Raw genomic sequence first — 25,568 nt, 5'->3', positions numbered from 1 at the left:
CAATTAATTTAGCTCCTTTTATGCTAAAATTATCGTGTTGTAAAATTTTGATAATCATGACATGTTGTGGGTCAGTAAGGGCCTCTATCATACCTTGTCCTTTGATGGAAATCTAAGACCCTATGCATAAATGGGCTAATATTTGATAATCTTGAAAGCACATTGGATTCTTTTCAAGGACACATCCTATCATATTACAGCATTTTTAGGTGTAATAAGATATTATCGCCCCATCTCATGAATATTAATCACATTATTGATCACATAGAACTGGGTGACAGTGACACTTACGCTGCTATGATATGCTTTTTGCAATAATGAAAGGTAACAGATGCTTCCATGACATTGAATATCAATTGCTTTATTCAAGAACATTTAATTTTTAGCTTATCTTACCATAAGTCTTGCGCATATTACCTCAAGCTTCAATAAACGAGATCAAACAGTTGTTGATGAGCCATTCCCATGAATGGCTAACTCAGGTAGCGACAAATGTATAGGCACGGAAGTCACGTGATCTCTGTACCCGCGCAAGTGCAAGCCATCCAAAAATCACTTTTACTTCTAACGTCCTTGAGTATGGACGTGTTGTTGTTTTACTTAATTTCAGATCATCTATTGTTTGTGATTAAAAGTCATTACCTTTTCATCAGTAGGTATGGTTTTTATTCCCTATTTTATCTGTAAAGATGAAGTTTCTTCACTTACCTGGCTACCTCGTGTTGTTCGTTGCCATGTGGGTGTTTCCCATGTTGTTTCTTGGTTGTACGGGTATTTGGGGAGTTTTGTTCCTTGGCTTTCTTCTCCTTTGCACTCAATTTGTATTTCAGCCACGTTTTATCATTATGGCTTGCATATGTTTTTGTGGGGGCAGCCATCTTGTTTGTCTCACTCAGCAGTCAATTCTTCAGCATCAGCCTTAGATATCTTGCAGGAGTCAGCAGCATCAGCTAGGCAACGCTTGACTTGTCAAGGCCTGATGCGCTTTCTCATCCTGAGGTGCAGAAACTACTACGTTCCTTGCTACTACCTAACGTTAATCCAATGCCAACGCCAACGCCTGCTTTGGTCTCAGACTCCACCTTGCCATCGCCAGTGCCTCTCCCTACTGTTCCAGTGCTGACTCTGTTTCTGATGCCGACGCTGAAGGGGAAAGTCATTCAAGATTGCTCACCACAGGTCTAGATCGAGATCGCTGCTTCCAACTCCTCGTGCCTACTCATGGGAGGATTCCGAGGAGCAATTCTTCCCTCCTGATTATGATGAGGATATGTTAGATGATACTGACAATGGTGGCACCTATTTACCTCCTTCGGCAATATATGAGTGGATCACCGACAGGCTTCCAGATTGTCCATCACCGTCAGCAGACAGTAATAACCCATCACATATTAGACTGTCTCTGGAACTTTTGATACCACTGCATCCTATGGTCACTGATGCTGTCGCTCTCTTAGACTACTCCAAGTTGTAACTGATACTGGTGCTATGCAGGACGAATCTTTGAAAGGTTTATCAGGTTAACCTCAGTCATTGACCAGGTTCAAGATTACAAGCTGGTGGCTATTGACACGGAGTTAAAGCGGATGTTGAAGCCTATGTCAGTGCTTTCTTCGGCCATGTCAGCGGCGGTGTGGGATCTGAGGGAAGATAATGCTTCTAGGATTGAACATTTCTCGACGCTTTGTCAATGGCAGGGGAAGGTGCTTCATGATTTGCTTGTGCACTTATGAGCGGCGTTGGCCATGACTTCAACTTTGTTCCATTCAGGATTCCCAGAATCTTGTTCCTGGCAGGAGGAATTCAAGCACAAACCATTACGAGCTCCCTTTACTTCTAGATTCTTATTTGACGACAGATTCCCGGAAGTGTATCGGCAGCATGCAGAGCTCACCAACACTGAAGTGTCTCTTTCCACATTTGACGTCCTAGGCTCCGCTTTTTGTGGGAAGCCAGCAACTAGAGGCAGGGATAAATGCTGTTATGTCTCACGGAGTGAGGCCATACAGACTTCCCTTCCCAGAGGCAGTGGATGGGAGTAGCGATGTCTATGGTCAGAGACGACAACAGGAGTGTGCCCGTGAGCCTTCTGCGACACCTGGTAGGGATAGGAGCAAGCGCCTTTACTCTGGCCCACCCCCATTTGTGCCAGTTCAACCGACATCTGTAGGTGGGAGACTAGGGGTCTTCTGGCCCAGTTGGAAAATCCTAGAGGACCCCTTTGTTACCAACATCCTGGGAACCGGATACAAGCTGCCAATCACACTGTCCCCTCTGACGTCGACATCCCAGTCAAACGTGTATTCTCAGGTACAACATGCTCTGTTAGCAGAAAACATTCAAATATTATTAACCAAACAGTTAACCGGTCATGACAACAACATCGTAGCAAGGGCTCAACATGTTCCAGGGTGCAGGAATGTCCTCGCAGACACCTTGTCAAGGCACAACAAACCATCCGGGAAGCCATCTACAAGCCTTTCAGTTGTTGTGCCTCAGTTATGGTCGCCCCCTAATAGACCAGTCTCAATCAGCAGTTGCCTTTGTTTATGTGTCCCATCCCAGAGCCAGAAGCTTGGGCAGTCAATGTGATGTCTCTGTCATCAGCTTTGGTCATAGTTTTGGCTCACCTGGTGTCAACTAGATCCTTATATGATGACAAATGGTCTTCTTTTGAGAAGTCTTTAGTCGTCTGAAGTTTATAAATCCGTTTAAGGTCTCTCCTCAGTTTCTTCTGTATCTTCGGAAGTCCAGACGCCTTAAAGGCTGTACTATTGGGACCTTTCGGCCTTGAATTCAGTTCTGGCAGTGAAATGTGACATGCAAGTTTCCAAGGTGGCAGAAATTATTGCTATGCTGAAGGCTTTTAAGGTGGAAGAAAGGACTTGGGACTTAAATATCGTTCTACAGCATTTTAGAGGTTTCCCCTATGAGCCTTTGGACAAGGCCTCCTTTTGAGGACCATTCCAGATAGACAGTGTTTCTCTTAAGCCAGGCCACGGCAGCAAGTACGTGAGCTTCATGCTCTGGATGTCACGTGTATTCGATTTGAGCAATCTCGACATGGCTGTGTACATCTAGGATTATTGTGGGACTTTATTGCTAAGAATCAACCTCCTGGTCAGTCAGGCAGGACGTTCTCTCTTCCTCCTCTTTCTTCGATCTTGGGGCCTTATGATGTGGAAGAAGAAGTTCTTTGTCTAGTCTGAGCTCTGAAGTTGTATATTGCAAGACTGGCTTTCAGGAGGTGCTCTAGAAAAAGGCTATTTATCCCTTTTTCTTCTTCTACTAAAGGGGAAGTCAACAAAAACACGGTGGCAATTTGGCTTCATCACACCATTTTAGCCACCTACAGCACTGCGAATCTCCCTCACCCTTCAGCTAATAACCTGCATGAGATTAAAGCACTAGCCTCCACCATGGCTTTACACAGGAATTGCACTGTCCCTGCCATAATGGAAGGCTGCTTTTGAAAATAGACTGCAGTCTTCACCAGTCATTACCTGACTTGGTTGTTGAAGATGTGGAGGGTCTAGAGTGTTTTGGTCTGTTAGTAGTTGCCCAGCAACTCACTCGGCCATTAGGTAATTACTCATATTTACCATTGGTCTTATGGATAACTTTCACCTTTTAGGTGTTTTGGTTTTCCTTCGGGTTCCTTGAGTTACTTGCTGTCTCATGTTTCAGGATGAGCCTGGGACTACTTGTAGCTTGCTTCTGGATCCCTTATCCATCTGTCTGACACCACCATCCATCTGTCGAATCCATATGCATAAGACCTATGGTAAGGTAAGTTAAAAGGACCAAGTTATCAGTAAAAGTGATTTTTGGATGGCCTACGCTTGCGCGGGTACAGAGATCATGTCAATTCCGTGCCCATACATTCGTCGATACATGAGGTAACCATTCATGGGAATGGCTCATCAATGACTGTTTGATCTCATTTGGGGAAGCTTGAGGTAGTATGGATAAGATCTATGGTAAGGTAAGCATTTAAATATCTAAAATATTTAGAATTTGATAAGATTCACGCATTGATGTTGATTATTCATAGACTGGAAGTTGGAACAGCCACATGTATGTTTGAATGTTGTTTTTTGGAAAAGCATCCAAGTTGTTGGGTACACGGGTTCGTGATCTTCATCTGAGTGCCAAATTTTGGACTAGAGAGGGCCATAGTCACTTGTTTTCTGTAATTCACAACATAAAACCTTTCATGCATCTATTTCATACTTCCTACTGGTATATACCTTATCTAAGATTAGATGAAAGGCTTGGGGTGGATCAATATTCATTGGTTAAAACCACGTCAAAAAGAATCTGAAGTAACGTATTGCTTCAAAACCTAGAGATCTTTGGCATCTTAAACAGCAACTGTGAGTTCTAGAAATATGTTACATTACCTTGGTGTTATGACAGTTCTCCCACATAGAGCCCTGCCACTTGTCCTTATCATTTAGCCTATTGTCCTTATTATTAAAAATGACCATGAAGATCCAGCTTTTTTATTGTTTCAAACAATTTGCGGCTTATGTTGTGAACAGCTTGCCCTTTTCTTTTGCAGTGATCCTTCAGGATGGAGATGAAGATGAAACCAAGGACAACTCAAGGAATCTGTTTATGAGTGCAAAGGGTAGGTTGTCAGATACTGGGCACAATGTACATCTCCAGATGCAGCTCATTAATGAAAATAACAAGTGCTGGTGGTGATGCATGTGAAAACATTTTGGAAAGTTTGAAGTTTCCCTGAGCTGAAGTAGTTGCAGATACCTCTAATACCGATGGATATTTTGATAAACTTATAGCTTTTTGCATCAGTTTGAGATTGAGATATTAACAGCAATGTTAAAATTTTTGAACTGAAAGGGAATTTGGATGTGTATAATAATATGTTACATTATATTCAAGACTGTTGAAATTGTTCAGTGGCTTGATGCAAGACATTAACGGGACAGTTATCTTTCAGCATCTTCTAGACATTTTCATGAATAACTTTCTGCTTTATACTGCTAAATACTAGTACCTGTCTCAGTTGGTGAAACTAGATACTTGTTCTTCAGACACAGTGATGAACTTGGTTAAGAAGGTATTGAATGTGGATGAGGCTGAGCAGAGCACAACAGAAAAAAACCCAAGTAAGACACTTCTCTACTGTGACTAATTTCACAATACAACTGCAACTTTCATCAATACATTGTCAGGGTCTGATTGTCTCACAAGGATGTCAGCGTTTGTTGTCATGGAGTCTCTTAGTAGCTCCTTTGAAGACACTAGTCACTAGTTATTGGCATCTTGTACGTATAGGAGAAAACACTTCTCGGTTTTGGTAGACAATGTAAAACCAGAGGGGAAGGGATTTCCCAACCCCGATGGTTTTACATTGTCTACCAAAACCGAAGAGAAGTGTTTTCTCTAACATATATACTGTCAATGATGGGTAGTTACAATGTAGATGATCATTTAATGAAGCTCCATAACAATAACCGTCTGCCTACAGATGTGACTTCTGCGGTTTCAATCCTCCTTGGGAAAACATTTGTATTTCAATCCCCCTTGGGAAAACATTTGTATTGTGAGTATAATCTTGAACAATATTTTTCAATTGATTTAAAAAACTCATGTATCATTGGAATGTTGATGTTCATGTAAAGTTTAGAAAAGTAAAACCTAGGAAGAGGTCTTTCTAGCTAAAAAATCCTGTACCTCAAATGCGGTTATTCTGGGAAAACAAGAGATGACCTAACATATAGTGAGATGCACACTTTAGGTTTATATTGCTATTTTAAGGGCGCTGATCCAGAGTGAATTATTACAACTGGATGTTGCTGTTGTTTTGTTTTCTTGTGGGTACTGAGATGAATGTCTTGCCACATCAGCGTTCGTACAATCTTGAAAAAGTCAGAAATTTGGGGCATTTGGCCATAAGAAGCCTGGACAAAAGCCTTAAATATTGGTCTTGAAATTCTGTACAAACACTGCACATGTAAGCATTGCATATGGGCATATCGTCACATTGAGCAAAACAATGATGAAATACACTTTCATCTTGGTATAGACTGGGAAAAGTAGTATTCATTGATATCCCATAATATTTGTTATTTGACAATCTGTGAAATATATCCCATCTAATTTTTAAATTGTCTGACATGATGTGGGTTGCCAGTGCATTGAATCTACTACCATTGTTCTTTGATTAGAAGGATCGACACTTTCAACTTACCTAGCTCTGCTCAGTACAGATATTTATGAAATCAGGCACCAAATTAACGGAAGCACTAGAATTACTTCTTGTTACTTGGCTCATTTCAAATTAGAGGATCAACAACAGAAATTCAAAGCCCCAGCTTGAGATCTTCATGTTGTTTTACAACACCTCACTAGTGTGGAATACGAACCATTGGATTGGACATCCTTTGAATATTTGACACTTTTTTCACTTTCCCTAGCCATGGCAGCCTTGACATCAGAAATTCATGCATTGGATTTTGTGACAATTCTGTTTGACTCCACAAATCATGATATCGTACACCTGGGACTATATTTCAATTTAATTGCAAAAAATCGGTTGCCGGAACAACCTAATAGACAATTTCATGTCTCAGTGTTAACTACAGTGCTCACATCACATGTTATGTAGGATCAATCTTTGTGTCCCGTTTTAGCTCTCAAGATTTATTTCAAATGGAAACAAACAAGGCGGCGGAAATTTAAGCCTCTATCTATTCCATTGTTGACAGAGACATCTACAGAAATCTCATGAACAACGGTGTCAATCTGGATGGGAACTGTTATTGTATGAGCATGTAAATCCTCAGGACTATGGGCCACCAGGAGCCTCCATTCCACACAAAGTGAGAGCTGTGGCATCTATGCTCGCTTTACATGGAAATTGCTATAAATTGCAGCAATGATGGAGGGCTGTTTTTGGAAATCAGATACGATGTGTGCAAACAGCTAGAGACACTACCACTGAGGACGTCACAGGCATTCACCAATTTGGGCTTCTTGTTGTAGCACATCAGTAATGGTTCCTCAGAGATCCTAGAAATAGCTCACCCTTATCATGTGACTTGTGGACACCTTCACTAGGTGGTTGGTTGAGTGTCTATGCGCACGCTGAGACAGAGTAGCATGAGTGATCATAAAACCTGTACATATTTGGATATGGGTTGTAATTTGGCAGATGAACACATCTAGCAATGTCACTATACAGGTTACACAACACCAAATGTTTTCCCATAGACTTCTATAGTAACCTTATATTTTTTTAAAAAAATATCCAGGCTATCAACAGCCATTCCATGTACACATGGGCACAGTCTGGCCTCTAAGCTACAATGAAACACAAGTTGTGGCCAACTTGTCCGGCACATTTGCCAAGCACAGGAAGCGGAACACATCAACCCCCAGCTCCGCACCGAATGTCACCTACTTCAAAATATATGTACACACATAAGCATAACCCATGGTGATAAAAATGACAGCACTAAATACTTAAAATTGTGGTCAGTTTTAATAGCAGGGTGGATGTGCTTTTAAAACACATACACATCTTACATTATTTCATCCAATCACAGCTGTCACAGGCCTCTGTCCGTTTGAGTTGTTTCCATACGGTCCTCGCTCGGGCAGCGTGTGATACTGATATAGTGTAGTGGAACCTGTATAATGACCGTGTGGAGGGAAAGGGAGGTAATAGTGGTTGAGTATGATTTTACGTCAGCTTCCAACCCAACCTCCTCTTCATGTCAGTTGGATTTCCCTGCAAATCCTTGTGTTTGGGCAGTGATTTCTCAGAGAGAGTGACAATTATGGCTGGTCATGTGACCAATAATGGCGCCAAAACATAGAAGCATGGGAGGGTACTCGTGGGTGAGGGCGATTTTGCGTCCACTTTTGAAGAAGGGAACTTCAAGGGATTTCAAGTGTTCCACTACACTTTAAATAGAAGACGGAGACAAGCAATTAAGCATGAGTGAGGATGCATATTTTATTTAGAAAATTACGTCAAAGATCAAGAAAATATACTTGCATCACACAGAAATTTAGTTATAAATATTCCAAAGCATTATGATAATATTCAATGTGCAAAAGGCAATTTTATCAATGTTCTATGATAAGATAACTGATTTTTTTCCAGGTGTGTCTTATATACATACTGATCAAACATGATAAACAGCACATTAGTTAATCTTCTTCATCATTATCAAGTGGTGGTTGCAAATTAGAATATGCAGCTCAGATTTTCCAAATGAAAGCCTGCTTTGCAATTGTAATAGGCATTACCAGTACATTGTACACCCTGTAGAAGTTTTTTACCCTTTCTATTGCCACCTGCCTATCAATTCTAAGATTAGCTCTTGTTTCCTCTACTTGGTCTCGTGTTCTTGTTAAATCAGGAGCATTCCAGTCGTGGAATTATTAATTTCATACCTCTTGGAATTATCAGTTCCGAGACTAAGAAGTCCTTATCTGCCAGAACTGAATCTCCACTTATACATATATTCAGTATTCCTCATCGCTCTGTTAAGTGTTTATGACTAATGCTCCCAAATCAGACACAGAAGTGATAACACTGGAAGAGTTTTATTAAATTGTGATCATGGAGTTTCTGTAAAGATCTCGGTAGAGTCAATGATTACTCCGCAATCAGAATATTTAACCTTGAACTTGTTCGGCACTGTATACTCAGCAACATGTTTTGAGGCCATGTGATGGGAAAAGACAAATTAACAGGTTGGTGTGAAATTCAGTGATCAGAATGTTGCTGCAGGTGGATTTAGAAACCTCCAAAGTCCTTAATAATTAGACTGAATTGCAGACACATGAAAACTAATAAAACTATTCATCAGCTGTTCAGAAGTCCTCAAAATCTGACGTCTTCCACTGTTCTCCCTCTACCAGCTCTGTGTGTTCCTCTGCATCATTCATTTCATCAAAATGTGCCTCAAATGTTTTTGTTATGGATTCCCGTGCAGAACATACAGTTATCACCAGAATGTGATATGTCCTCAAAAGCAATATCAGGTCTGCATACTTGAATTCTTACAGTTCTAAATGGCTATCTTTCATTGATTGCGTCAGTGTGACAAGAAACAAATGAAACTCATGACTGTCTATTACTTTGTCAGTCTGCACACTTGAAGGAACTTTTTCCTGTGAATAGCTCCTATAATTGCTCACTTTTATTGACACATGTGCTAATATCTGATGTATATATAGTCATGAAGCATACTTGAAGCCTGTAGAAAAGATCCACAACATGCGAATACACTACTGTCATCATTACCAGGAACACTTCAATCATTATCATATTGTGCATTCTCAGGAGACATGATTTCTTCAACAATCTCTTCAGTTGCCTGCGAAAAATAGATGTATATGATTAATGCCAGATATAGCTACCTGTTTAGGTATGTTTCATACAATACAAACGAAGCAGGATTTACAAAAAGTAGCTTTCATACAGATATTCGATCAGAAGTAAACAAACAAGCCTATGCAAATATACCTGTATTGTTTCAGCTTTTGGAAAGCATATCTGGGCTACTTAACGTTATTCAAAATGTTTAGAATATTTTGACTGCCTCTAGTCTGAATAAATCTATAAACATGTAGATGTTGGGACCCACATTCATATTTATAGAAAATTAGTATTAGGAAACTTTTTTTTGTACCTTGTTGGCTTCAAAGATCTTAGTAAATCTGTCTTTCCGGATAAATACTGTTGCAAACTTTTACCAGCAATGTATTTGCCATGACAGAAAGGCAATCTGTCATACTTTTCGCTGAACTGAAAATGTTTACTGACAGTTCATATTTGCTGGAACCAAGCCTTTTGTAAGGTCTTCTTTGCTGGACAGCGGTGAAAAGTGAAACTTTTTCCATTCATGTTCTTCACACGATATTTACAACAGACACAACATTGGTGTCGATGCGCAGGCTTTGAAGTCTTTTCCTTCACTCCTTTCAATTCATTGGTAATGGGATGCCAGTCCTCCATTTTGCTCTCCGGAAGTAGGTCAGCATACCTTTTAATTGTTTTAGTGAGCAAATAAGCTTCAAAGGGGAGGTAATTTTCAAGGAGATAACAACCCTTGTTGAACTGGGCTATAAGATAGTATGGTATGACAGCATATTGTTATCTTATGAGTCATCAGAAATAGCTCATTGCTAACCCATGCCTTTCATTATGGAATCAGTTTTGTTACATCTTGTTCCAGGAACATAAAAGAAAAAGGATTGAAACTGTAGGAATGACATTTCACTCTTGCTGCTGCAAACATGTACCATTTTCATGTTTGCTGTTTTGTGCCGCAAAGTATATTTAAATATTTCTCCTGTTGCAGGTGAGAAAGATGTTGGATTGAACTACTCTCATGATGGCTACCTGCTGCCCTGCGTGCCAGAAGAAGACGGCAAGTAAGTATAAGGCATGCAAGATTATAAGTTGTTCACTGGTCACGAGGTGGGCATGGGTTGATGTTCCCTTGATGTTTGTTTATATTCCCCGAGCCCGAAGGACCAGTGAACACTATATTTGTCCTACCAAAACCTCAGTGTTAATTTTGAACTGTTTGAAGCATGGGTATCAGTTCATACACTACAGCAATCAATGTGAATCAAAAGATGCAAATCTTGCATCTTGTTGTTTTTCTCGCAGGTATTGTCTTAGTAAAGTCGCCATGGTATAATTCCCCTTTCCTTATATTTACAGGGACTTCATTTGAGCATTTTGTCAAAACAGATTTTATTGGAATGCGAGATAAATCTTTTCGTAGCCATTGCTAGATTTTGTAGATGATACAAGAAAAACAGAATTTTAGTTATCTCCCATCCATTGATTTGCATTTGCAAAGCATTGGTACTTTCCACTCATCATGCATGATTCAATGTTATTATAGATAAAGAAGTACTACCACAAAGTACCGAATAAGTTGTTACTGGCAGTGGGGTACACTGAAATGTAGTTCGCTTGTAAGTGGGGTACATTGAAAATAACAGAAGAGCCCCTTAGCCAGTCAGAAAATGACATTGCTGTGTGAGGTAAGATAATGACCCTGTATAATAATACAGTGTGTGCAATCCTCATTCTGTCATTACATTTCTGAACCCTGCATTCATTTCAGTCTGCATCAAATTCATGTCACACCATTTGTGTTGTTGATGACAGCATTCCTGAAAGAAAATATCAGACAATGATTTGTCAGAACATAAGTGAGGTTCAAAATTACAAGTTATTCTCGGTGTAACACAAGTTTTGTGACAGTAGATTTCATGCAGAATATCTACATTCAAGAAAGTAGTCAAACTTCAATATCATTATGAGACATCACCATTTTGCAGCACTCCCTGAACACTTGTATGTTATTGTACAATCCAGACTTTCAATTTGTTCTGCATAGCTGTGTTATATTCACATTTAAAAGAATTATTTATTCTAACTGACTTCAGTGAAAGGGATGAAAGGCATTGACAGAAAGAATATTGTACTTTGTGTTTAGATGCCCATCTGAACTAACCAAGGTTCATCCTAATGTCACTTGTCCTCCAGAGAGTTGAACTATAATACTAACCACTACGTTTACTGGCACAGTCATATGGCGCATGTAGACTGGAATGCCTGGTCATTGTAAAGTCATATCTTCTAATCATATTGATCATTTTGTTTAGTTGTATATACTGATTGTGCACTAGAGGGTTGCATATGAGATTGACAGACTTTGGTCTGTTTCAGAGTTAGTGAGGTAAAGTGGGAGAGTGCTGCAGATGTTCCCACAGTGGCAGTCCCTCTACCCAGTATCCAGCCAGGACCATCAGGTGGGTGCTGCTTACAAAAGACATGGACAGGTGACGTACACACCAATCTTGGAGACACTCTTGCAGGAGATGTAACATGTATGCTGGCAGTCATATGGCAAACTGGTGGTTGATAGTTCATTCATATTGCATGGTTGATGGGTGATGCTGGGGATCTACTATGCAGGAAAAGCTAGTGCTATATTAGTGATGCCAGCTAGCAGTGAGAATGAATAAGAATCAGCTCTGAAATGTCACGTCAATGAGGTGGATATGCAAAATATTGACACTTTTAACTCATGTTCAATGAAATTATTTCATGTAACTTAGAATCAAACATTTCAGTTATGAAACTATTGAATAAAAGTTACTTGAAACTGTTTGTACTTTTAGAGGTATGCTGTTTGTTGTACATATTCATATATTGCTTTCAGATACTCCAATTGTAACCAAGCTTCAAGATGATGAGCAGATACCTAGTGAGCACAATGGAAATGAGAATTTGGTGACATTGCTGTCATCACAGTATCAAGGTTCTGTGGAGATATGTTCAACATCTTCACAGAAGAACAAGACAAGCCGTCACCGTATGTTCTGCTCCTATATTCAAACAATGCTAAGTAACAAGATCACACAGACATGTTCATCACATCCTGAACCAACCGTTGTCTCCTCGGGGCAAAAGGCAGTCCCTTCCCTAAGGACTCCTTCAGATACTAGCTTCAAGCATGAAACAGACATAACTGGTTCACACAGCTTAAAGGAAGAGAGTCCAAAGCTTAACACATCACATGGATCTTCATCAGATACAGTGGGCAATCTGAGTGTGCAGGAAACATGGACAAGTGATGGGGACAGATCTGTATCTGCTTCTCAAGAGGTATCTACTGTTGACAATCGTGAGAGGTCTGTACAGGACACAGTAACAGATTCATTGGTGGATTCAACGCAGACAGTCATAGAATCTATTACAGTGAGCCTTGAAGCTGAGCAGGATGAGACAGAGCCGGCTGAATCCAGCCCCTCAGTAAGTAGCAGCCATCAGGAGAGTGAGGCACTGACTCACCTCAAGCCCAGCAGCACACCATCCTTTGTGGAAGACACCCACAAGCTGACTCAGACTCCAGTGCTAGAAACACAACAACCTTGGACAGGTGGCACACAAGAAGAAGACCTGGGGAAAACTTCACTCAGCAGTAAAGTGTCTCCATCACCAGCTGTTGTTGTCTCCAGCAGTGTGGATACTCTGCCCACCAAAGTTATAGCTACAATGGTGGAAGAGGTGGAGGAGCACAAGGATAGCTCTAGTCAAGAGGTTGATGCCACAGAGAGTGTTGTTAAAGCTGAGAATATCACAGTAAACAAAGACAAGCCTCTTGACCTCATGCAGGTTCCATTAGCTCCTGTAGCCAAGAGGGAAACTGCTATTATGAGGCTTACTAACCGAATTAAGTCACTTGAACTGAATGTCTCTCTCAGCAGCAGGTAATGTTTAGCTGACAGTTTAATAATCAATCTATATAAAAAGGATTCTGTTGATTTAAGAATAACATGCTTCACTTTAAAATGAAGTGAACATAAAATGATCTCAAAATTTTAAGTACAATTAACATGCCATCTTATAAGTGAACATAACTTCATTATGTTGCTGAATATAAGATACATCACATTTAAAATGTGAAAGAGGGTTCCTTTGATATGGAATGACCTTTTAATTATGCAGGTTTTTAGATGAGTTGAGCCATCGGTTTAAGAAACAGTCTGAGGATATGATGAGACTACTGAATAAAACAACTGCACATTTTACCAATGTGACGGGCAAGGCCGAATTAAAGGTATGTTATTTCATGTCCAAAGTGTATGTAGCAGCTACACTAACACTGATGTATGTCCTGGCACTCTCAGGGGTTAATTATGTAGACAGAGAGCTCACCTGGTGGGCAATAGGACAGTATGCTTCTGTGCTTTGAGCAAGGATATGTTTAGTTGTCATCTCTCCTGAAGTACCACATAAGCATCAAGAAACTGCTTGCAGTACTAGATTAACAAATCCCTATGCCTTGTACATGAGATGCATGAAGAAAAGGAGAAAATAAATAAGCTATTGTATTGTTAGCATTTTTCCATATCCTTTTCCTTATGATGCTTATCACCTGCCTCGATGCGAAGATAGTGGAACACTTGAAATCCCTTTGAAGTTCCCTTCTGTTTGAAGTGGACGTACAATTTCACTCGACCAACAGAAGCCTCACAGTTTCCCAATAAATCAGTCACATGCTTGTCACTGTCTCTTTCATCGCTGTGTTGTAGGTACATTTGGTTCCGTTAAGGCAGCTAAGTTCTCTATATATTTCAGTCCTATTATCCAAATTTTGTCATTTTCAGTTTGCAATAACGCGCTTCACGATACCGTGGATTCAGTTAAGCTGCGGGGTAATCCGTGGCTCAACAAATCCGCTGTTGCACTCTGGTAAATAACGTAAACTAGTGACATTCAGTGCAGATGTCAACTGACAATGTTTATCGTACATATCGTGGATTTTTATTCATTAAAACTGTTGACAGAAGGGAGATTGGATGACGCACCCTTCATTGACTTGGTGAGCGTATGCACGCATGTATCCTGCTACAGTCTAAAGGATTTGCCGACTACATCCCGTGATTGTAGCAGATGTCATCATCGTTCCTTGTGTTCTTCTGATGGTCTGATGTGGGCTACATGCACAGACCTGCATGGAAGCAATCACAGGATGATGACCACTCCGGGGATGCACAAAGGCACGACGATTACTCCCACGTTCAGCTCATGGACGACTTTCATCGAACCCATGCGGACCAATCATAAACGCATTCATGAAAGAACAGAGGATTCATCGGAAAAGGATATGTGCAACCCTCCAGCATCAGATGAGGTAAAGGAAGTTATCTTCTCTGATTCAGAGAGTACATCTCAAATGCATTACGAATGCACTTGTCCTTGCTTCACTTTTGAAGGATTCAATGACACCCTCACCCACAACTTGTACAAGATGTTCAGTGATGACATCGACACCTTGACATTTCTTCAGAATGTGCGACATCTATGGTACAGGACACCATAGCAATGGCCTTCCATACTGTGACCAAACGTCATGAGCAACATGTCCCTTCCTTCAAGGCTCGGCGATTCCCTCTTCATCAAATGGAGCCCTCCCTGAAAGCACCTGATGTAGATGAAGACTACAATTTCATCAATGAAGCTCAAAACCGTTATTGCAAAGTACAAACTGGAGAACAAGCGGCTGGCTCAACTTGGCTGACTTGCAAATGAGACTTTGCACAGAATTGAAATCATTCTAATTCCAAAACTGAAACACCTCGTGCAGTCATACATGCAAGAACTCGACATCAGACCAAAGACATTATACGTCAAATGAGGTTACGTGGCAAGTGGTTCCATTCAGCCTGAAGAGCTTGTAGCAACTCTTGTCTGTTGGTAGGAGGGTGTTGTCGGAGCGTAACATGCCTGTCCCAGAGGTGCTGTATGGGATTAAGGTCTGGAGAGCATGCCACCCACGGTAAGATGTCGACATTGTTTAGGGCAAGGAAGTTTACAACAACACGAGCTGTGTGAGGCCTGACATTGTCGTGCTTGTACAGAACACCCCGGGGCTGTTGCTGAATGTAGGGTAGTACCACAGGACGAAGGATGTCATCCCTGTAACGTTGTGCATTGAGATTTCCATTAATGATTAGTGGTGTTGCCTAAGGAGGTCACCACAAATTGTACCCCACACCATGACTCCACCTTCACCGTACTGAACGACTTGTATGCACACCTTTCCGATGGTGTACATGTTGTCTGCTATCAACAGGAAACAAACTGAACTTGCTTTCATCCGGAAAAATCACGCGTTGCCAATCCCGTTGTTGCCAACATCGTACTGTATTCGCCCATCGTAGTCTCCTGCGGTTCAACATCTGTCCACTGAATGGTCGATAAGCCCTGATACCTGTTGTCTGCTGGTCACTGTAGTTGTGCTGATCTGCTGACCTAAATCATGCGCCGCCGATGATGTCACTGTGAGGAAGCGGTTGCAGAGGTGCAATGTATGCAGGTACAGGTCCTCCTGTGGCGTGGTTACCTGTGGTCTGCCTGTTCTGGACCTGTCCAATGTCTGTCCACTCTGCCTGTATCGTTGCAACAAGTTGCCAATGGCAACATGAGAACAACCATAGGTTCTTGCAACGTGGGTATACATTGCTCCCATCTGAATCATTCCAGTTGCTCACTCGCGTTGTCGTGCTGTTAGTCTTGCCATTTCAAAGACGATGTTCTTTTCCCAGAGTGAATGTCTGACATCAGTGCTGTGCAGTTTTTATACCCATGTGGCATGTGCGGTTCCGCCGTAGAGGGGTCACGTGATTTCCAGTGTTTCACAATTTCAACAAGACGAGTGCATATTATCGGTTTGACGTTTCACGTGAGCAAAGGCTGCATTTGAGCTATGTGTTTATCACTATTTTGGTTTCAACCTATCTTGCTCAATTTTCATGATATTATTTTCAAGTGTGCAAAGTTTCCATCTAGGAGGCTCTCATCTCAAGGTTCAGCAACCCAGAGACTGAAGAAGATAGAATGATCCTCTTTGCCCTCATCACACAGAAAAATTATCAGCAATTCATCTCAGAGCATCTAGCCTCTACATCTGTAGGGTTAAATCTATTACATTGTAATATTACATATTACAGCTTTACCAAACCTCTGCTTCGGACTCCATGGTCTGCAACTACAGCATTCAGTGACCGAAGACATCGCTAAATCCGTCATCCACACCTCCAGAGAAGTAATAATGATAAAATCTATTGACACTCTGGCCACGGTCATGAAACAGACTTCTCAGTGTTACTCCAATAAATCTAAGTTCTCTGGGGTTCAGAGAGCGAGATACATGAAGTACAATATTCGCGGCAACAAGAACTCCTTTCATTGCACGTCTGGAGGAAACAAGAGCTCCCTTGGAAAAGGACAACTTTCAAGGGGCGCTGAAGGAGGGAAGCGCTGAAGCGATCAGGTTTGGAACAGCTGGAGTCTTCCACCCCCAGCCATTCCCGTACAACCATCACAAGTGGGTGAAAGTCTTCAATGCTATGGAGGAATTAGCAGCTTCTCAACGACGACTACATCATGAGCATCCTATGAGACGGCTACAAGATTCCTCTGCAGACATCACCTTTAACACCCGGATCCTACTCTCCAATATTTCTTCTTCCCAAGAAAAACTTCAAAGAAGAGTTTGACTCATCTGCAACGTGAAAGTGTTCAATAAGGATTATCTACTGAAACCCAATAGGTTCAGAATGTTCCATCTACCGTAGCTCCGGCATCTCATCCAGAGACTCAGGAAACTCTGTTTCTACTTGACCTAGCAACAGCAGGATGGAAGACAGAAATACATGCTCTGGACTTCAATCATACATAATTCAACTCCAGCCTTTGTGAGATTGTACACCTAGGGCTGAGATGGGATTTTATTGCCAAAAATGAACTGCCTGGACAACTGGACAAATAGTTCCACACCATGGCATTATCTACAGTCCTCGGGCCGCATGATACACAGGATCTATCATTATGCCTACTCAGAGCGTTGAAAAGATGTCTCCAATGAACTAAGACAAAGTTCAAGTGCCTGTTCATCTCCTTATCTACTGAGACATCTACGGAAGTATCTCGCAACTCTGTCTTAGTATGGATGACAGAGGGCCTGGAGGACATTTCCAGCATTCACAAGTTTGGGCCACTTGTTGTAGCACCACCACAAACACTTGCACAAAGGCTCCAAGTTTCACTCACTCGTCAACCATGTGACTTGTGGAGACAAAGACACTTTGCAGAGTATAATGGTTGAGAGTCCATGTGCACAACTAAAACAGGCTAGCATGAGTAATTATGACCTGTACTTGTAATGAAGGTACTTGTACATATGAACTGCTTGTCTCAATAAGAAATCTTGACGTAAAGTTGCATTAGACACTAGCAGGGTGCTAGCTTATCTATATATCCACACGATCAAGTCAGTAGTCACTTCACAAGAAGTGAAGTCTGAGTGGGTGTGGTCCCCATTTCATGGATGAAGATTGGAAGAACAGGGCCAAAGTACTGCCCTTATAGTACTGGACGTACTTACCGGTATATGGCAGCCAACAGAATCGATCGTGGCCTGACCCACTGCCGATTCCATCAGATTCTGTAAGCATAATAAGCATGAGTCAGGATAAGGAAAAATATGTAATTTTCTGAATAAAATTGATGTTGTATACTTGTCCTGACTCATGAAGTCAATCCCTCCCAACCACCCCTCTCAGGCATATTGGGTTCACTGTAATTGTTGTGTCAGGCTTATGAAATTGCAGAGAGAGTGAGAAGCATGGCTGGTCATGAGATTGATTTGACAAGAAACAGGTTTCTGGTGGTTGAGTATATTGTATGTCTGCTTCAAACAGAAGGGAACTTCAAAGGGATTTCAGGTGTTCCACAATCTTCGCACAGAAGGAGATAAGCATAATAAGCAATAAATAATAAAGTACAAAATATCAATTTTATTCAGAAAATTACATTATTCTGTTGATGAAAATGCATGACTCATATGCTTACATATACAGTTCAAATCACTTAACATTAAGTTTTTATCTTGATTTGATCTTTGCTCTTGACTTTACCTTAAAGTTTTATTGAAAAGAATTACTGGATCAGTAGGGATCCTTTGTCGCAACCAGCTATATGTACTGATGACTTATTTAGCTTGTAATGTTTTTGCCATCCTAAAATGGTTGTTCATTGTGTAGCTATCTCACAATATGAATAAACAAATTGTGATAGACCAGTTGCCAGTACTGCTTCTGGGAGGGCTTCTTGGGTTTGTAAACTGTTGGTGATACAATGTTTGCGCATACCATACTTAACAAAGGGAGGCAACTGCTTTCTTCCTAAAAGCTTATTCATTCAGTGTGAACATGTTTAGTGTGAACATAAAGATCTTAAAGTGGCATTATGTAGCAGGTATGATGAAGAGTAAGTTCTGTGCATTGACAGCCTCTTTTTCCAATAGGTAGGATGTGTCAGTGTAGATGCTTATGCCTAAATCATTCATGTGATGAAGGTGAGAGAATTTATGACAGACTAGCCAGTAAATTTCTTCTCAAAAATGTCTTATTTATTCCAGTAAAGATGCTGCCAATCCATAGAAGTTGTTTTTCAGTTTCATAAATGTTTAAGTCAAGTTTATTTTCTCCAGCCCCAAGCTTGTATTTTTTTTTAAACCTCTTTTTGTCATCATTCTATGTGTCTGGGTTAAGGCAAATGTTTAGTCTTGTCAACACAACAGAGAAATTCAATTCATTTACACAACTCTTAGCAAATAGACTGAAATGTTTTGGGATCAGTTTGCCAAGAGTTAGTTTAATGTCTTTTAAAGGTTACACTACAACAGGAACAGTTAGAAAAACTGGAATCACGTGTTGAAAATTTGACTGCACTTATGACCGAGTTATTCTTGAGCATGGAGGAACTGAACAACAAGGTAGGTGTGTCTGTGTAGTGGGGCATCTACTGCATGGTGGGGATGGAAACACAAGTATGCACACCAATGTATGTCAATCTATGCTGTAATAGCTTGTCCCTTAGCTCAATGTTGGTGTACATGTCAGTGACTCGTGCTTGGTTCATGTGATCAGTGACTACTGTCTCCATGTGATCAGTGACTACTATCTCCATGTGATCAGTGACTATTGTCTCCATGTGATCCATGTGATCAGCGACTATTCTCTCCATGTTATCAGTGACTGGTGTCTCCATGTGATCAGTGACTATTGACCATGATCAGTAACTATTCTCTCCCTGTGATCAGTGACTATTCTCTGTATGTGATCAGTGACTATTGACCATTATCAGTGACTATTCTCTGTATGTGATCAGTGACTATTGTCTCCCTGTGATCAGTGACTACTGTCTCCATGTGATAAGTGGCTGTTGTCTCCATATGATCAGTGACTATTGTATGTATGTGATGAGTGGCTATTGTCTGTATGTGATGAGTGACTGTTGCCTGTATGTGATCATTGACTATTTCCTGTATGTGATCAGTGACTATTGCCTGTAGGTGAAAGTGACTTGTCTATGTGTGACAATGACTGTTGTCTATTTTCAGATTACTGACAGACAGCTTGTTTGGACAACAGTAGAGTTTCTTCTGCTTGCTGTTGTATGTGTTGTGTGTCTACGGCGTGGCGGTTCTCCAAGCATACATCCAGATGTTCGCCACTTGCTGGAGATGATGCCCAGCCATCCCAGTCACACTGGCAATGTGCGTCGGAACTCTGTGGGTGCTGTTGGTCATGTTCTATCTGCAACACCAATAAGAAAACAAGCCAGTGAATCTGCACTAGGTCAGTATTACAGTCCACTGTTACGGTAAATCATGAAATTAATGTGTCACAAATTTAATGCAAGGGTGAGGGTCTACTCTAAAATGCATCACAAAATTAATGCAAGCACTGGAATCTGTGTCAGCTATACAATGTGACACCATGAACCTGAATTCAGCATGTTAAACAATGAATGGAAATGTTTTGATTACATTGCTGTGTTTGATCATGTGGCTGCTTGCTAGTGTTTGTTTTATGACAACATTTAGATGGATGGCAGCCAAGATTTCAAAGGTGAGCAAAGATCGCAAAATGATCCTGCAGGGTTGGAGAATGTCTGGTCTTGCTGATGCACTTCAGTGTCTTGAAACAGTTACCAATGATTGTAACCAGTGATGATTACATGTGACATGATATACCTGTCAGGAGGAAGTGACCCGTATTGGTGTAAAATGTAGTGTCAGCACTTCCGCTATTCTTACATAATTTGCCAATGAATAAGTTATGGATATCAAGAGACACCAAGTTTGGTAAGGTCAGTAAGGTGGGAATAAGTTAAAATTAGTATGTGTTAATCAGACCGATGTCTCAGGATTATCTGACTTTGAAGGAGTCAGTTTCTGGATCTTTTCTGTTTCAGTTGCGGCTCTTGCAAATGAATGTAATCCAAGTTTTGAGATTGTGGAACAAGGGAATTCACTTCTTAGTCAACAGCCCATGGTAAGTAAGCCAGAAATAAGCAAGCTAGATAATGAAGACTTCATAGAAGCAATACTTTTTGTGAGGATACCTTCTTTAGTCAATATGTTACGACTCATGCCGGTCAAGGCTTTGATTTACGTGAAAGTCCAGATCCAATTTGAGTTGTGACTGTTTTGTATCTTGTCATGGAATATTTTCAACTGATATTTTTACATTTTTTTCAAAGCAGAAGGATGGTAACAAGAAAAAGAAGAAGAAAAAGCATAAAAATCTGGAACCTAAATCATCAACAGAGGCAGTATCTCCAGATGGCTCAGAGTCTCTGTCTGCAACACAACTTACAGAGAGTGCAGGACTGTTGTTTGGAGCAGATGCAGTAACTGTCCTTACAGGTGTTCCTGATCCTTCATGCACTATTGCCAAAACAGAAGACGAGAAATCCACTTCAGAAAGGACAAGCACCAAGAGTCTTCCAACTCATAGTAGGCAAAGTTCACAATCGTTTATTGACATCCATAAGAATCCATCTAAAGTGATTGCCCTTCCAAAGAAGTTATCACTGCCTAACACCAGTAGCACAACATCCCAGTGTGTGAGTCTCATGACCACACATAGTTGTCCTCCTCCAGGTGAACTCAAAGCAGATCCTCCAATGCTTTCTGCAGGTGCCTCTTTGCAGACAACCCACAAAGTTCCTGCAGGGATGCAGGGAAAGACACTAACTAATGGTGCCATGTCTGACAGCAAGCCCATGAGTGGAAGGACATCATCTCACATGTGGATGTCCACTGGCCAACACAAGCCTCCGTCTCCACAACCACCACCACCCCCACCACGAGGTGGCACACACTACCCATTTCAAAGGGGATCCAAATCCAGCATGAAGCAGAGGAGTTGGAGTTTCAAGAAATCCACTGGCTTTGAATGATTTAAATATGTAGTATATGCTTAATATTTCTACAAAATATGTGATTTGGGGGCTTGACTTTACTTGTTACTATATTATAGTGGTCTATATGTGAAATGAATGAAATATTTGCTTGAATTTGTGACAAAGGATAGTGCTATCTGCATTTTTTGTCAGTTTTGAAAATCTGTAACTCTGATTATTTGCTGAAAGATATTTCATTCTGTATTTCTGTCCTCCACCCTTTGCCGTCCAAGGAAAGTGTTACTTCCATTCATATATTTATGTGTCATGTCTTTGAGCTACTTGAGTTGTTTAGGAAGAGTTGATTGTGTTACATATTTACTGACAAAAACAAACCATTGGCCAAACAGTTAGCCTGGGATGACATCATCAGTCACATTTGAGATCATGTCAAATTGTATTCAAACAAGTTCTAAGTATTCATATTCAAGTCAGGTATTAATTTCAGGGATTTTAAATTGAAGTCAGTGATCATATAGCTGCAGACGTTCATTCAGGTTCAGAATCAAATTCAGTTTATTTGGTAATTCTGACCTTAAGACATACATTACATTTGTTGTAGTTAGGAAATATTATGTGAGTCACATGAACATATGGTTACATACATGGTTACATTTATGGCTACGCACAGTGAAAGCATGTTTGAGAAAAATTGCTGCAGACATAACAGTCATTAGACACCCAGTTAACTTTACCAATATCATCTTGTTATTTCAAATAGAGATAACACTGTTTAGGACACCTTAAGTAATGCATTTTTACCAACTTTAACCAATATTTAACTGCTTTATTCTGCTGAACACAAACATATTACATATTCTCCACATATAGCAAATTTACCTACAGTTAGAAATTGTTATAGAAATATAGTTGTACCTTTTGTATACAATAAAAATAAGACATATCCAAATTTCTAATCCATATAAATGAATGCGCATTATTTTATAGTCAAAGATGGTACAAACATTTTGGAAAGAAATAAATGATTTAGTTATTAATAATTTATGAACAGAGTAGGCTGCCTTAGATGCATGTGTTGCCAAATCTTTATAGGGTGTTGACCAATTCAGTCTTGAGGAAAATATCAAACCCAGGTATTAATAACATAAAACACAAATAAGTTGTACTTTTCTATAGTGCCCTTTTTCTTCCCTTTTTCAAACACTGCCATTTCTTAAAAAAATAACATTTGGGGCTTTTTTTCCTAAATTCACACTTAAACTCCATCTCATGCAAAATGTATGGAGAACATTTAACTGTTGCTGAAGACCAATAATTGTATAAGAGAATATATTAACATCATCTGCAAATTAGAACATGATAATACCTTCAATATCTGGAGATATAAAACACCATGAGCCAGAAATCTCTGTGGAATGGCGGTGTTAGCCCTACAATCTCTTTATGAAAAGACCCCAGGAGTTAACTATTTGGGATGTCAGAAATTTGCTCTATTGGTATAGTTGAGTTGTACCTATTACCACCTGTGTAAAGTTAAAAGTCAGTGACTGGATCACATTTTGGGAAATTCTAGCTCACTTGGGATGTAGTGAAAGCTGTTGGTGTGTCTGTAGGTCAAGACTATTGCCTGTGGTTTTTTTGGTTCACATTTGCTGATGATGAAGTCTGTGGGAGGATCTGTTTCTTTGGGACTGTTGCTATTACTATCAGTGTATGGTGGGGTCTAACAACCATTTTGTTTAGACATGGTGAAGAATTTCTACACATATAGTGATCGGATGTCACGCTGCCTTTCACAGATCTGCGAAATCTGTTGCTTTCAGGTATTAAGTTGGCAACAATGCATTCACTGGGATGTAGGTACACCCTGGATTTCATCTTGATACAGGATTAATCAGATTTAGCCCTAAACCTAAGAGTTTTTCCATTACTGGTTAGTTTATACTCTGTGTGCTTGACAACACTGAAGACACAGTTGAAGATGTTCATCTTGATGCGATATCATTCTCAATCACTGAAGAGCTGTCATTGTAAATGATGCTTTTTTTGTCATCTTTGTTGCTTGAGGTACAATACTGGGCAGCAATGCCATAGTTTTCTGTATAGTTAATTTTGGGTTATATCTATGCCCTGTTTTGATGATTCCCAGGGAATTTTTTGTGTGGTACTAAAACAACATGTTCATAGATTGTTAATGTGCAGATGTCTATCGTGTAATCATATATGGGGAAGATAAAGGGGAAGATATGTTTTTCATTTACACTACCCACCTTCTCTGTTGTGACTTTTTAGAGTTTGTGAAGATATAGCATATTAGTATCATCTAGATTCCTACTTAAGGAGAATGTGTTCACTGAACATGCTTCATAGTAGGAAGTTAAGTCCAAGTACTGTTTGTGCTATGTTACAGTGAACTGTAGAAAATCATGTGAAGGCCAGACAAACCATAACAAAACATGGTCCACACAATAAGTCCAAGAAACAGACCCGCCTGACCTATGTTTTAATTACCAAATAAGGACCCATTCTGAATACGATGTTTGAAAACAGATACAATATGTGTAAGGTAATGTAACTTTATGTTAATGGGAATTTGTATATCTTTTCTTAGATACAAATATTCCACAAATGCATATTACTTTAAAGTACTTGATTTCAATTTAAGTCAGTGAAATTCATTAAGACGTGTCAGTCTGCTTAGCAGAAGAATATTGAGTAGGTGACAGTGAAAATTAGGTGGAATATCTAGATACTTGCGCAGAGATAGTCTCTGTAAGTTTTAATTGGCTTGATTTTACCTATATCACATGCATCTTAAATGGAAAATCAGTTTTACTTTGTAAAGGTAACACATGACCTCATTTCTCGTTTTGTTGTTTCTGATTGTTTTATTCTATTTCTTAGTATTTTACTGTCTTATGTGCATATGAAATAGGCAGTGATGCCGACCCATGTGTGTTGGTGAGATCCTGTGTAGTACACTGCAGACAAGATGTTGTCTGATCCATGTGTGTTGGTGAGATCCTGTGTAGTACACCATAGACAAGATGTTGTCCGACCTATGTGTGTTGTTGAGATCCTGTGTAGTACACCACAGACAAGATGTTGTCTGATCCATGTGTGTTGGTGAGATCCTGTGTAGTACACTGCAGAGAAGATGTTGTCTGATCCATGTGTGTTGGTGAGATCCAATCTCTATATGTAGACAAAGAGATATCTGGGAACAGTCATCCGGTGAATTCTTTATTCTTACATATTTATTTCATTGTTGATTAACTGTTGCATTAACCTCTTTGTCAGCACGACAACATTTGAAAATCTCCAGACCCCACCCCCACAGCCAGCTCCCTTCCCCTCAGCCATCTCCCTCCCCCAGCAATCTCCCTCCTCCTTCCACAGTTGTTATTGTGGACAGAATGTAGGCTGCCCTATGTATTGATGTTTTGTGCTAGTATTATCATTGACATAGTATATAAACCAAAGAACCGTATATGATTATCATACATGTCAGGATATTGGTGCTACAGGATGTGCATTTAATTGTAGAAGTGGAAATATTGTTCTGCATTGTTATTACTGACAGTGCTCACATATAGAGAGACACTTCTGGATGTGTGTAGGATGTTAATCATTTTATTAATGACAGCATTTTTGTGAGGCTGTAAGATAGGATTTCAGACATTTTTAAAGAAGAGTCTTTGGCAGTCTTCCTTGTTATTGAACATAATCGTAGTATCAAGAAGAAACCAAAATAGATAACCACCGCAGGATT

At 40.1% G+C, this 25,568-nt stretch overlaps 1 protein-coding gene across 2 annotated transcripts in view; it reads left to right on the top strand.

The window, feature by feature from the left end:
• LOC137273709 (SUN domain-containing ossification factor-like) overlaps positions 1-25,568 on the top strand; it is a 92,605-nt gene extending 67,037 nt beyond the window's left edge. The window contains exons 8-17 of one of the 2 annotated variants that reach the window (XM_067806511.1): positions 4,565-4,633; positions 5,061-5,135; positions 10,350-10,422; positions 11,738-11,820; positions 12,234-13,284; positions 13,523-13,634; positions 19,254-19,358; positions 19,986-20,223; positions 20,843-20,922; positions 21,134-25,568. In XM_067806511.1, the coding sequence (XP_067662612.1) occupies positions 4,565-4,633; positions 5,061-5,135; positions 10,350-10,422; positions 11,738-11,820; positions 12,234-13,284; positions 13,523-13,634; positions 19,254-19,358; positions 19,986-20,223; positions 20,843-20,922; positions 21,134-21,832 (2,585 nt within the window). In that variant the 3' untranslated portion in view covers positions 21,833-25,568. Of the gene's footprint in view, positions 1-4,564; positions 4,634-5,060; positions 5,136-10,349; positions 10,423-11,737; positions 11,821-12,233; positions 13,285-13,522; positions 13,635-19,253; positions 19,359-19,985; positions 20,224-20,842; positions 20,923-21,130 lie in introns of both variants that reach the window. The other variant, XM_067806510.1, reaches the window with a different exon arrangement.

Source organism: Haliotis asinina, chromosome 2 (assembly GCF_037392515.1).
Source record: "Haliotis asinina isolate JCU_RB_2024 chromosome 2, JCU_Hal_asi_v2, whole genome shotgun sequence".
NCBI classification, from domain to species: Eukaryota; Metazoa; Mollusca; class Gastropoda; order Lepetellida; family Haliotidae; genus Haliotis; species Haliotis asinina.
This window is presented reverse-complemented; position numbering and strand designations above follow the sequence as displayed.